Here is a 14,526-nt window from a genome sequence, read left to right as displayed (position 1 = left end):
TCAGTCAGTTAAGCATCTGACTCTTGATTTCGGTTCAGGTCATGATCTCACAGTCATGACAGCAAGCCCTGCATCAGATTCTGTGCTGGGCGTGGAGTCTGCTTAAGATTCTCTCTCCCCTCTCCCTTTACCCCTCCCCCCCCGGAAAAAAATTTTAAATGCCAAGAGGAGTCTAAGGAGACAAGCTAATGGAACATGGTTATCCCAGATGGGACCCTGAAACAGAAAAAGACATTAGCTAAAAACTAAGAACAGCTGAATGAACTACAGAACTTAATGTATTAATATTGGTTCATTAATTATAACAAATGTGCCATACTAATCTAAGTTGTTAGTAACAGGGAAACTAGGTGGAGAGGGTATATAGGAACTCTTCTGTACTACTTTCTCAAGTTTTCTGTTGCTCTAAAACTGTCCTAAAATGTAGTCTATTAAAAATAAGTTTTTTGGGGTGCCTGGGTGGCTCAGTCGTTAAGCGTCTGCTTTGGGCTCAGGTCATGATCCCAGGGTCCTGCTCGGGCTCCCTGCTCGGCGGGAACCCTGCTTCTCCCTCTCCCACTCCCCCTGCTTGTGTTCCCTCTCTTGCTGTCTCTCTCTCTGTCAAATAAATAAATAAAATCTTTAAAAATAAATGTTTTAAAATAAATAATTTTAAAATAGATTAACACCTAAAAATACCTTTATTATATATTTTTCAATTTGAGATGCTTCAATCATCTAAGAGAAACATATACATGTGTCAGCCACATGTAACTTTTTTTAAGATGTCATAAATATCATTATTTCTTTCCCATAAAAATTTATCACAATTAACACTAAAAGAACATTTTTTGGTATTTGTAAAATTAAAAAGTTAACCCAGATATCAGAATAATATGATAGGGCAAAAAAATTCCAGAAGGTTTCATACTTCTGAACTCTAATCAATAAAACTGCAGTACAATCACCACTTTACCCTAGTTTTTCAGAACCCTAAGAAGACCATCTCCATTTATTTGTCTTAAAGGCTATCACAACATTCTCAAAATTAATCTTGTATGTTTCACAAAGAAAAGGAAGTAAGGCAGGTTCATAAACCAAATTAGGCAAAATCCCAAAAAAGTTAGGAATCACCATCTAGATGCTTTGATTTGCATCTGTATTTGCATGTGGTTAAAATTAACAACGAAATCACAATCTATATTTCTACTCATTTTATTTTTTAAAGATTTTATTTATTTATTTGACAGAGAGACACAGCGAGAGTGGGAACACAAGCAGGGGGAGTGGGAGAGGGAGAAGCAGGCTTCCCGCGGAGCAGGGAGCCCGATGGGGGGCTCAATCCTAGGACCCTGAGATCATGACCTGAGCCGAAGGCAGACACTTAACAACTGAGCCACCCAGGTGCCCCAATATTTCTATTCATTTTAAACTAATTTCACAACAAAAAAGCCCTCTAAAAATCTAACCATTAAAGATTAAAAACCCTCTCTTTTATATAATTCTTGTGCTAAATTTTTGAAATCTGTAAGTAAAATTTAAAAACTACATATCAAATCTATGAGATGTGATCAAAATGGAAACCTCACACTTTTAAACCTTCCACTAAAAAAAGAATTAGTAGGCACAAATTAACTAAATGAGCACTTAATTCAGGAAGAAAGATAATCAAATTCCCCCCACCGAGGAAATTTGAGGAAATTAATTAGGAAAAAGAAAAACCAATAAACAGAAAACAAAAATAAAGCAAGAGCTGACTTTCAAGAAGGCTAAAATAATACAAAAACCTACAACGTCTAGATAAGGGGGGGAAGGGAAGAAATTTTTAAAAATAAACTCTACAATTTAGAATGTTTATAAATATAAATAATGTGTTAGCAAGGGATTAAAAAACTCAAGGTAAGAAAATGGAATTCAAAATCAGATATACTGATGGGAAAATACAGATACACAAATAGAGGAATTTAGTTTATGTTACAGGTGACATTTTTTTGTTTTTAAAGTAATCTCCACAACCAACATGAGGCTCAAACCCACAGCCAGGAGATCTAGAGTTGCATGCTCTACCCACTGAGCCAGCCAGGTGCCCTAACAGGTGATATTTTATATCAGTGGAGATAATTAATATACTTTCACAAAAAAATAAGAAGTCCTACTTCACACCACATATAATAACAAATTCCAGGAAGATTAAAAATATTTAAAAGCAGAAATAAGGACATGAAGAAAAAGACATGAAAGAAGCCATAAAGGAAAATTTCCTTACATATATTATGTCAAAATGTTTAATTTCTATATGGTAAAAGACAATACACACAGATGAAAGACATATGACAGATGTTGGGAAAATAATTATAACATATTTAAAATACAAAGGACTATTATCTACAAATATTGAATACAAACCCAAAATATATAAACAATTCAATAGAAAAACAGATAACATCTACAAACAATCCATAAAATAAATATATGGCTAATAAACATATATAAAGAGATGTTCTATTTTACTCTTAAGTAAATAAAGGCTAACGAAGGGATATGCTTTTTTGGCCTATTATGTTATTGGGGGGGGGGGGAGGGAAGAAGTTGCTAATCCCAGTGTTAGCAAGAGTGACAGAAAAATGAGCGCTCTCATAGACTACTGGTGTATATGTATGTTATATAAATTGTATATAAATTGGCATAGCCTTCTAAGGAAGAGTCTCAAGAATTTTAAAGTTCCACACACAGCTTGAGCAAGAAAATAAGTAAGAGTAAAGGATTAAAACCCACAGAAGACACAGCCATGAGTTTATAATGATATAAATAGATACTCTAATAAGTGAGGGAACAAGAAAGCTCTTCTTCATGAAGACTAATTAATACACGTAATAACTGTTTCAGGGAACAATCATCAATTAATGCTTACAATAAGCGGGTGGAAATAAGATGAGAAACAGCATATTTATTTACAGAGTCTCAAAGTACTCCTCCACAAGTCTTACTAATTATAATGGGGAAAAGAGTAACATAATAGTAGAGAAGCCCCTTAATTAAGTGATCCAAGTTAACATCACCAGCCATGAGACATGACAACAACATGGGTCTCTTTAATACACTGAGAAGGGCACAACACCAATTATAATTTATTCTTGTTCAAATGCATAACCTAAGTTTAATCATGAGAAAATGTCAGGCATACTCCAATTTGGGGACATCCTACAAAATAACTGGCCAGCAGTGTCTAAGGCTTGAAAGCAAAGACTGTGGAACTGATCCTGATTAAGGGTGTCTGAGGAGATGGGGCAACTAAATGCCATGTGTGATCCTGGACTGAATCCTGGTCCCAGAAAAAGGACATTAGTAAGAAAACTGACAGAATCTGAATAAAGTCTATAAATAGTATGGCATCGATGTAATTTCATGGATTTGATCATTGTACTGTCATTATTTTAGATTTAACACTTGAAGAGGTCAGGGGAAAGTTATACAAGAATTTCTTGTGCCAGTTTTGCGACTTTTCTGTAAGCCTGAAATTATTCCAAAATGAAAGGTTAAAAGATAAAAAAGTATTTTTTAAGGCTCAGAAACTTTAGCCCATAAGTTCAAGTTCTAGGAATCTACACCACAGAAATAGCTGCATGTACAAATATGTCTGTTGAAGCACTCCTTACACAAGCTATAAACTGGAAATTTATACTGACCCCAACATAATCTGTCTTTCCAACAGCTGAGAAAGAACATTTTTTAAACTTTTTCCCCATTTAAACTTTTTCTCCATTTGCTAAATTCTGGGTTGTGACTTGCAAAGCAAAGCATTCAAAAATATCCTTTTTCTACTGCTGGTGCTTATCTCAACTATTCTGCACAGATATGCTAGTAATCTGTTTTGCTTTATCTCATACAGCTGTAGCTGCAAACTTGCACATAGTTGTTAAACTAATGTTCTACCAATGTTTTTCTTTGACAAAGGACACTAACTCTTAAATATTATCAAAATATTTGTTTTTATTAAAACAACCAAAACACTGATACAAGAGAAAGCTATCAAGACACTGACAGATCATTCAAAAGCCAATTCTATTTGCTATCTCTTCGATTCAGTTAGCAAATAATTCAGTTAAGGTGGAACTGACTTAGTTTTTACTTACTCTGCTACAGTCACCAGCTGGTCTGTTCCTGATCTTTTAAAGGCTATTTTTGCCCCCACCATTACCCTTGCTTAATCTTATGACATACTTAGTAGGACATCTTAATGATGTGTAACTATTTATTGACCTAAGACTTCTCTTTAGAAAAAAGCATGGTGTGGTGAGTGAAATTTCTTATTTAAGCTAGAAAAATTTTCAGATAGCAGCAGAGAAGTTACTAGGTAAAATTTCACTTCATATTCCTTAATGAAAAGATTCATTTTAAGAAGCACTAGAGAGTTCACACAAACATCGAGTATAACATATAATAACTCTGTACTAACAGAATTCCACTCAGCTACTTTACCTGCTTTCTTGAGAATGATATGGGTGGTGCCGGAGCACGTCCTGCAAGAAACGTTCCATCAAGCTAGTGGTGCCCATCCGCTGTCGATTCTGTGTGGTCAAGTATCTGTGCTGAGCACTGGACATATGCTATTAAAAAGAAAAAACACACTAAACAGTTTTAAACAGGTAATACTCATTAGTAGTGAGAGTTTCACAAATGGATTCATTTAGATATTCCTGGTAGAAGTATAAATTGATAGAGTCTTTCTGCAAAACAATTCTAGAATGTGTATCTAAAAACCATAGAAGTATCTTTCCCTTGGATATAGTAATTTCATTTCTCTAAATCTCTCCCTAAGGAAATCATCCTAAATGTGGATGCTTTATGCAAAAAATGCTGCTTATCACAGCATAACAACAAAAAACTGGAAATCTCCAAAGTGTCTAATAGGAAAATCTATAATATGACCTAAGATGTAATACTATGAAACTATCTAAAATAATACAAAAAATTTTACATAACATGGAGAAATGTTAGATAGTAAGAGAAAAATGGGGGATGCAAAAATCACATGTATACTCTTACCTAAAACTGTGGTTTTAAAACATACAAACAAAAATAAAATAAAATGAAATGTACAGACAAATCAATGGAAGAAAATACACCAAAATCTTAAAAGCATTTACATCTGTGAGGTACATTTAAAAGTAATTTTAATTTTTGGGGGCGCCTGGGTGGTTCAGATGGTTAAGCATTTGCCTTTACTATAAATTCTTATATTTGTACCAAGCAAATATTTTTATAATAAAAATCTGTTCAAAGAGAGAAGAGGGTTGGATCACTGTATTTGTAAAAGTTGAAGATTAATACACAAAAAGTCTATCATTTCTCTTCAGAGATTACAAATCCTCACTTAAACAGAATTCTGGAATAAATACACAGAATTTTGTTTTGTAATTCTCTCCACAGAAACAGTTTGTGTTCACAAGTATTATTTAGTGAGCTATCAAAAGGGATGGGAAAGAAGTCTAACATCTACTGAGCACCTATAACATATCAAACAGTGCTATTCCATTCACGACGCAGTAATCTCATCGAATTTTCACTGAGTATGAATCTTGTCCCCATTTTGATATAAAGAAATTAAAGCACAAAGATTTGGAGTAAATTGCCCCAAGCCGGGTATCTAGCCAGTAACAATTAAGGCAGGATTTCGATCTGCATCTACCTCTAAAGCTTATCTTCTCTCCCTATATCACACTACTGCTAATGCCATATTTGCAACATGAGTTACTGACAATTTAGTAACATGTTTTCATTTAACAATACCCGGGGAAAGTCATACTTTAAAGACCATAGTAAAGATGCCGAAAGAACTTAAACTGGGCTGCCAGCTCCTGATCACTATTACAACTCCTGGAATTCTCTCCTTCCATGCTGACTTCAGGGGTCTACTCTGATGCTGCCTTAGCCCCAGTAACAGTCTGAATCATGACAGTCTCAAGATCCTCTGGCCTCAAAGCTCCCCATTGTCCAGGACCCTAGCCCACCTGTTTCATGAAGGGAACAAAGGTACAAGGAAACAAACAATTAAAATCCAACCTCATCCTCTCTCTGCCTCAGTAAAAATTTTAAAAAGGCAACATGAATGGAGAATTTACACTGACACAAACCACAGAAAACACACTATATAGCCCAGAAGGTGTCAGTGTCTTTAAATTTTCTTAGTTGACATTTACATAAAGATAAGTGCACAAATCATATGTATAGCTCAATAAATTACCACACAATAAACACATCCAAAACCATCTATCCATGAAAAACTAATGAGCACTCAGAACCCTTCTAATGTCCCAGACCAATCAAATATTCCTTTCCTCTTCCCCCAAATTAACTATTACTAAATTTTAACAATATAGATTAGGTTTGAAAGTTTCTAAATTTAAGTGTAGTCATACAATGTATATGCTCTTTTACATTCATCTTCTTTCACTCCACATCTGTAATACTCATCTGTAGTCTGTTTGCTTTAATTTCTGTATAGTATCCCATCATATGAATATACCGCATATTATTTATTCATTCCATTCCTGATGGACATTTGTATCATTCGCAGCTCATGGCTGTCATAAATTATGCTGCAAAAAACTTTCTTCTATGTGACTTTTGGCACCCACGTGCATACATTTTTATTGAGTGTATTACTAAGGGTGGAACTTCTGGGTCATAAGGTTTGCACATGCTCAGCTTTAGTACCCTCTTGTTGACTAGTCTTCCAAAGTTGCTGTACCAATTTGTACCCTCCCCAGCAATGTTTCATAGTTTCCATTCCTCTCTCTCCGCGTCAACACTTGCCATTGTCAGTCTCTTTAATTTTAGCTACTGAAGAGGGGGGTTCATGTTATATCACTGTTGCTTTAATTTGCAATTTTTGTGATAGCTTTTCATTTTCCTGGCCACCTGGATATCTTCTTTTAGAGCATGTCCAAGTCTCTTCCTGTCAAGTGCATGTTTTTTTTTTTAATAAACTACAGAAATTATTTATTCTGAACATGAGCTCTTCTTTCAATTTTATGTTCCAAGTATCATTCTCTGTGGCTTACCTTTTCACTTTTTTTGGGTGGGGTGTTCATAAAGTTTATTTGTGTGTGTGTGTGTGTGTGTGTGTGTGTGTGTGTGTTTTCCAGTAATAGTTACAAGGCACTTTTCTACTTTAATCATCTCTCACTGCTTCCTAACTTAACTGAAGTCCAATTTACCAATTTTTTTGTCGGTGCTTTCTGTTACCAGTTTAGGAATCTCTCCCTACCTCAAAATCATGGAGATTTTCTACTGATTTCTAGAAGCTTGACTGTTTTACCTAAAATATTTACATCTACCATCTATCTACCTGGAACTGACTTTCGTATCCAGGATGATTTAGTAATAGAGTTTCATTTCTTTTTCTCCATATGGCTAGCCAATCGACCCAGTAGCATTTACTGAAGAACGTCCCATCCTCACCATTCTTTAGTGTCACATTTGTCACAAATCAAATATCCACATGTCTGTTTCTGAAGTTTCTGGTTTATTTCCATAATCTTTCTAATTTTGCACCATTGTCTTAAAGACTGTAGTTTAGTAATAAATTTGGATAGTTATTACTTCTGACTTTGTTCTCCTTCTTCAAGATTATCCTGGTTCTTCTTAGCCTTTTGCATGTACATACATATTTTTAGAATAGGCTTAATTTTCATTAAACTTAATTTTTCTGGAATTCTGTTTGGAATTTCACTGAATCAATATATATGTTTGGGGAGAAATGACATGTTTATAATACTGATTTTCTCAATCCATGAACACAGTATATCACACCAATTATTTAATTTTTCTTAAATTTCTCTCGATGTTTATACTTTTCTATATAAAAACCTTATACATATTTTGTTATATTTATTCCTGAAGAGTTGATGTTCTTTGATGCTGTTGTAAGCATTTTTTTAAATCTCATTTTCTGTGTGGCATTGGAAATAAAAATACAATTTCTTTTTATGTTGGCCCAAGAAACTTTTTAAACTCACCAAAAAAAAAATTAAAAAATAAAAAAACAAAAAATAAACTCACTTATCAATTCTAACGGTTTACCCAGAGATCTTTAGAATTTTCTATGTCCACAATCACACTGTGTACAAATAATGTTTTGTTTCTTTTTATCTAATCTTTGTCGTTTTAATTTTTCTTTCCTTATTCCCCTGGCTAAATCTCCAATAAAATATTAAATATAGTTTAATTCATAGCACCAAGTCTATTTTCACTTAATATTCTACTGGTATATTTGGATTTAATCTGTTTTTACTTTTAAATCTGTGTTTTATTGTTCTTGCCTGTCCAATATTGTCCCTATTTCTCCTCTTTTTGCCTTCTTGTGGATTGCTTTTTATTATTCCAAGTTTCCCCTTTCTGTTAACTTGGCAGTTAGTTATAGGCTAGCCTCTTTTTCTAGTCTATTAGTGGTAACATTGTAACAAGCAGCCCTGACCTACCAAGATCTAAAATTACTTATTACCTTTACTCTCTTCTTGAGCAAGGACTTAACTTGATTTACTCTCTTTCCAGTTTCTATGCCACTGTTGTGACTCCCTCCTACAAGATACTATTCATTTAGATTGCCTACCACCTTTCCATTGATCTTCATGCCTTCCCATCTCTCTGAGCTTCCAACTGGAATCATCTTCCTTCTATCTGAAGAACTCTTTTTAGGATTTCCTTCAGTAAGGGTCTGCTGCCAACAAATTCCTTTAATTTTTGTTTTCTGAAAATATTTCTATTTCACCTTTTTTTTCAAGGATGTATTTCTTAAGCATAGGATTATAAGTTGGTAGTTGTATTCTACCTTTTGGCTTCCATTGTTTCTGTTGAATATTCACCTAGATCTAGGCTCTGTATTTCTCTATTGCCTTTAAAGTTCTCCAAAGCCATGAAACTTATCCATTTCTTTATTTACTGAAGCCTTTATACTTAGCACAAATTACTTTGACTGTCAACAGTCTTTTTTTAGGGGCACCTGGGTGGCTCAGTCGTTAAGCATCTCCCTTCGGCTCAGGTCATGATCCCAGGATCCTGGGATCGAGCCCCGCATCAAGCTCCCTGCTCTGCGGGAAGCCTGCTTCTCCCTCTCCCACTCCCCCTGCTTGTGTTCCCTCTCTCACTGTGTCTCTGTCAAATAAATAAATAAAATCTTAAAAAAAAAGTCTTTTTTAATGTCTGTTTAATGCATGAGTATCCAAATGTCTAAAAATTATTTTAAACCTTAAGAAAAAGTTAGACTGAATGCTTACTGAATAGAGCTTGTAGTTAAAGATTTAGTATGTTTTATTAATATCAAAAGTTCAGCAAATAATCTTCCAGTCACGTGATGCTATAATTTATCAATCGTGACAGAAACACTAAAGAGAGCTTTGAGATTTATTACCTGCTGCCTCATGTTTATAACCAGCATTAGAAAGTATTTTTTTTTGTAAAAAGGCAGAGATGTAGAAATCACAACAATAAAAACTTTTCCTTAGTATGAATTTAAATGATGACTGCTGACAATTAAACAAATACTACTAAACAGCTGAATTTTTATGTATTACAACTTGTCTTGGATATCACTTATGATAAAACAGCTTAGCACTAACAGGACCAGAGCTTCGTTATATTACTACTTCACCTATGACACAATTCTCAGCTTAGACCCTGAAGAAAACCTTGAGACTCTTCCAAGTTAACAATCCCGGTCAGAAGACTACAGCTACTCTTACCATGATTACTTATTTCAAAATGTCCATATACAATGCTTCACAAACTCTTCCAACAAAAAGGAGCACTACTCAATTCATTCTATGAAGCTCCAATACCAAAACCAAAGACATCACAGGAAAAGAAAGCTACAGACAATATCCCTTATGAATATAGATGTAAAAATCCTCCACAAAACGCTGGCAAACCAAATCCAGGAACATACAGAAGGATTAAACACCATGACCAAGTGGGATTTAGCCCAGGGATGCAAAACTGGTTTAACAACTAAAACTCAAATCAATTTAATTGCTACAGACCGAATTGTGCCCCCCCCCCCCAATTCATACGTTGAAGTTCTAACTCCCAATGTGACTGTCTTGGGAGACAGGGCTTTTAGGGGGTAATTAAAATCACAATATATTAAAAAAAAAAAACTACCTGGAAATGAACCAAAGATCTAAATGTAAGAACAAAAACTATAAAATTCTTAGAGAAAAATACGAGGCATAAATCTTCATGACCTCGGATTAGGGAATCTTTTATGACACCAAAAACACAAGCAACAATATGAGGGAGAAAAAGCTACATTTAACTACAGCAAAACTTAAAAGATTTGTGTGTGAAAGCATAAACTTCCCAGTCCTTCCCTTATTCCATGATGTCTTATAGAATCTAATCCTCTGAATTCTTCACCTCTCACTTAACACCTGCCCTCCACCTGACCAGCACCGAAGCCCGAAGCCCCGAAGCCCCGAAGCCCCGTTGGCTGCTGGCTTTTGGTTAGCATGCTAACCACCCCTCCGCCTTGGGGCCTCTGTCTTTGTTCTCTCTTCCGGCTACCTAGAAATTCCTCCCCCAGAGATAAGCAAGCCTGGACCCCACACTTCGTTCAAATCTCGACTCAAATGTCACTTCCTTCACCTCGCCCGGCCACCCTATCTAAAACTGCACTCTCTTCTCTCTTTTATTTTCCTCATAACATTTATCCCAATCTGACATATCTTGTACTAAAATGTATATGACTATTTATTTTCCGTCTTACCACACTACAAAGTAAGCTTCATGAAAAGAGGGACCTGGATTGGCTCATAGTCATATCCTGAGAACCTTAAACAGTGTCTACCAACGAGAAGGTTCACAACATGATCTGTTCAGTGGATGAATAAATGAATTTAATTTATTAAATAAACGACGGCTTCTGAGGTATAAGCACATTAGCAGGACCCTCTCACCTGTTCCAGGTTATTATAGCGCACGCAGCAATAACTGCAATATCCTTGTCTGTTCTGCATGGTGAATAACCAAAGTCAAGCGGCTACTGTCCTGGAATACTCAAACTGAAAAAAAAAGAGAAATGGTAAAAACACAATCATTCCTTACTACCATGAGGAAAACAGCTTTGATAATATGAGAAAACAGAAATGCATCCCTGAGTCCGACCCCCTCTTCTTTCTAACAATTATGAAATTAGATAAGGCTGCCATGAGCTGCTGAATCCATCGGTGACCCTGGAGTAGATAGGAGAGCTGTGCATCTTCTTCTCTCTCTCTCTCTCTCTTTTTTTTTTTTAAGATTTCTTTATTTATTTGACAGAGAGAGAGAGCGCACGAGCACAAGCAGTGGGAGCGGCAGAGGGAGCAGCAGACTCCAGTGTTACACCTGACGTCTAATTCTGTCATGAGAACAAAGATAACACATGTACTTTCTGCTTAGTCCAAAAAGGGGCAGATTTTAAAATAAATTATCTGAAAGAGTTGCTAAAAATCAAAGTAACAACTAATTCGTGTCTAAAACACAAGACACTTCTCTTCTGACAACCACATAAACCAAATTAAATATGAGGAATTTTTTCCAATTGGTGAAATGAGATTTCTCTACAAATAAAAAAGTTTCCAAGTTCCTACCCCCTTAAAACTATAATCCTTCAACATTACATACTGCAGTGGTTCACAAGCCAGGCTGAATATCAAAATCATTCCCCAAAATTCTGATTTAGCAGGGCTGAGAAAGAGCCTAGAATTCAAATTTTTTTTAATTCCCCAAGTAACTTTGATACACAGCCAATTTATTCACTGAGACAAAGTGTTTACAATTAACAATTATTTTAAGTAATAAATCAATACAATTTCAGTTTTTTGGCTGTGTTTTGTTAAAGTACGAACAGAATTGTAAGAAATAATTTCATCAAGTTTTAATTCTAGTTATTTTAACATTCGTGTCTGTTGGAGAATATGTAACAGAATGATCCTATAATGTGTTGAGTATCTCTGGTAAGATGATCCTGCAACACACAAAAAGTTTACTCATTAAAATCAACCTTTAAAATGAAATCACAGCCTTGAAATCAATGAAAACAGTAAATCAAAATGCTACCATAACATTCACTTACCTGTTACGTCTTATTATGAGAAACTCTGACTTTCTGACTTCCACACTTACGGGGAAAATAAATCAATTAAACCAGCCTCTGAAAGAGAGAATATATATTTAAAAAAAAAAAAAGACTTCCTTAAATTCTGGTCTTTTTTCCATTATTTTACTTCATTTATTAGCCTGAAGCAACAAAATGAAACAAGCTTTAGTTGTATTATAGATATGGCAATTTTCATGCTGAGAGAACCCTAGCACTTAAACCTGAACTTTGAAAATCATAAAATGACAAACTTCTTCATGCTTTAATTCAAAATATATTTAAAACAATCATTGAATGAAAGGCAAAATTGAAGGATGAGTCTAATATCACACACACAAAAAATTGAACTCCTTTATTTTTTTGATCTTCAATACTTACAGCCTTCAATTCCCATTTTTATTTCCCATTCCCATTCCGCATTATTATCCGACATTTCTATGACATTTCTCTCATCTTGTGTCACATACATGCCCCATTATGACAATTAGCTACAATGACTCAGAAGCACCCGATGGGCATTTCTAAAACTTTGCATGCTAGGAACCCCACCTGAAAAACCTACTGAATCAAAATCGCCTGGCGGGGAGCCAGGCACATGCGTATTATGCATATTTAAAATGCTCTAAGGTGATTCTGAGCTAGGCTGAAGCAATTACATAAGTCGTCATTTTTTATGTACTAATAAAATTCTTACTTATTAAAGAGATCATTTCTTTGGGGTCTGGGATTATATTACTTTTCATGACCCAATGGGTCTTTTAATACCAATTCTTAATTCTACTGGTACCTGGTATTTTCATTCGGTAACAAATCACCTACCTTGAGCAGGAAAGGGTAGGTATTACATCAGCTGTATTAGTCTTGGCAAACATCTGTAAATTAAAGCAATTAAAAAAAAAGATAAGCCCCCTAAGTATCTACCATTGGCCAAGTAAGTAGCCCCCAGTCATAGATAAGTTTGAAAAATAACTCAATTATGTTTCAATGGGAGAAAAAAAGATTAACTCTTGAACACAAAGGACTTTACATACTATGACTCACTGAATCCCACATGACCTTCTAAGATGCTCTGGAGCAGAGTAACCCATATAACCCAACATCATATATTTCACATCTCTGGGTCCGGGAACAAACTGCTGCAAAAGAATAAACTGGGTCTCTGGTAAGGTTAAGAACAAAGATGCTATAACCCCCATGAGAAATGTTCATGGGAAATGTTTGAAAGAAATATTTACATGAAATTAACATTGGGTCCTGGACTAACCCTCAGCTCCTATGTTAGTTTCAATGAAAAAACACTGTCAATTCTTTATCATCTCTCTATATCAAGACAATAAAGCCAAATTATCCATTTTTTTAATTCCTCCACATTGTTGTTGGCAGTGTGTTTCTGGTTAACAAAAAATTCCAACACTTAGATTCAGAAGAGCCAGTGACAGCATTGTATTATCAAATAAATATTTAGCGCCTACCCTGTGCAGAGTTCCATGCTAGAAGCTTTAGAGGATAGAAATAGACAAGCTTTCTTGCTCTCAAGAAGTTTAAAATGGCATTAGGAAATGAATGCAAAAACACCAGGTGGTATCTGAGAAATGTACAAATAGTAAGTGCCAAAATGTCACAGTGGATATGGTTTTTTAACCGGACATTGGAAAATGGGTAGGATTTGCTTAAACAAAGATCAGGAAAAAATATTCCAAGTAACAAAGAAGCAAAAGCACACAAGCAAGAAAGCGAAGGTACATTTAGAGATAGTAAACTGACAAGTTCAGCTGGAGCTAAGATTTCATTTAAAAATTTAAGGGGCAATAAAGAAAGAAAAGCAGATTCAGTTTCAACATGATTGTATTTAAAAGAAAACTTGAGAATTTAGACTACATATTTAGGCAGTGTGGATATTTTTATGGAAAGCAGTATATGCAGAGAGCTTTAAGAAAATTCTGGAACAGAATTTAAGAAAATTCTGGGACAATGATTCTTCCCTCTTCAAAGGAGCTTTTCACAGGGTAAGTTAAAATATTCAGCACTATTTTCTAGAATACTGGAGAATGAGTTAATATCCAAACTATCCAAATTCAAAGGATCAGTAGTAGAGCAAAGACTTAGGCTCATTTATGCTTGCAAATTAGGAAAACACACGTTAATTTTTTTCTTTAAAAATTACTTTTATTAATTTTTATTATGAAAAAATTTTTGATGGTACAATTATAAAAATAAAGAGCATAAAAATCAGTCATAATCCCACTACCCACCATTAATATTCATCATATATTCTTTGTTCTAAACATGTTTTTACAAAAATGGAATGGTACTATACAGTCTATTCTATAGCCTCTTCTCTCACTTAACCGAATGAGAAGAGCACCTCTACATGATATTATATATAATTCCAAAACAGAATCTTTAATGAT

At 34.8% G+C, this 14,526-nt stretch overlaps 1 protein-coding gene across 6 annotated transcripts in view; it reads right to left on the bottom strand.

Annotated features, from left to right (window-relative positions):
- ZDBF2 (zinc finger DBF-type containing 2) overlaps positions 1-14,526 on the bottom strand; it is a 47,928-nt gene that overhangs the window by 13,496 nt on the left and 19,906 nt on the right. For all 6 annotated transcript variants that reach the window (XM_027589491.2, XM_027589487.2, XM_027589490.2 and 3 more), the window contains 4 exons: positions 12,935-12,987; positions 12,092-12,169; positions 10,935-11,039; positions 4,459-4,586 (listed from right to left, as the gene is read on the bottom strand). In XM_027589491.2, the coding sequence (XP_027445292.2) occupies positions 4,459-4,586; positions 10,935-10,994 (188 nt within the window). In that variant the 5' untranslated portion in view covers positions 10,995-11,039; positions 12,092-12,169; positions 12,935-12,987. The remainder of the gene's footprint in view (positions 1-4,458; positions 4,587-10,934; positions 11,040-12,091; positions 12,170-12,934; positions 12,988-14,526) is intronic.

This window comes from Zalophus californianus, chromosome 3 (genome assembly GCF_009762305.2).
Source record: "Zalophus californianus isolate mZalCal1 chromosome 3, mZalCal1.pri.v2, whole genome shotgun sequence".
In the NCBI taxonomy this organism is placed as follows: domain Eukaryota; kingdom Metazoa; phylum Chordata; class Mammalia; order Carnivora; family Otariidae; genus Zalophus; species Zalophus californianus.
The sequence above is the reverse complement of the archived record's forward strand: the minus strand, read 5'-3'. Positions and strand labels throughout refer to the sequence as shown.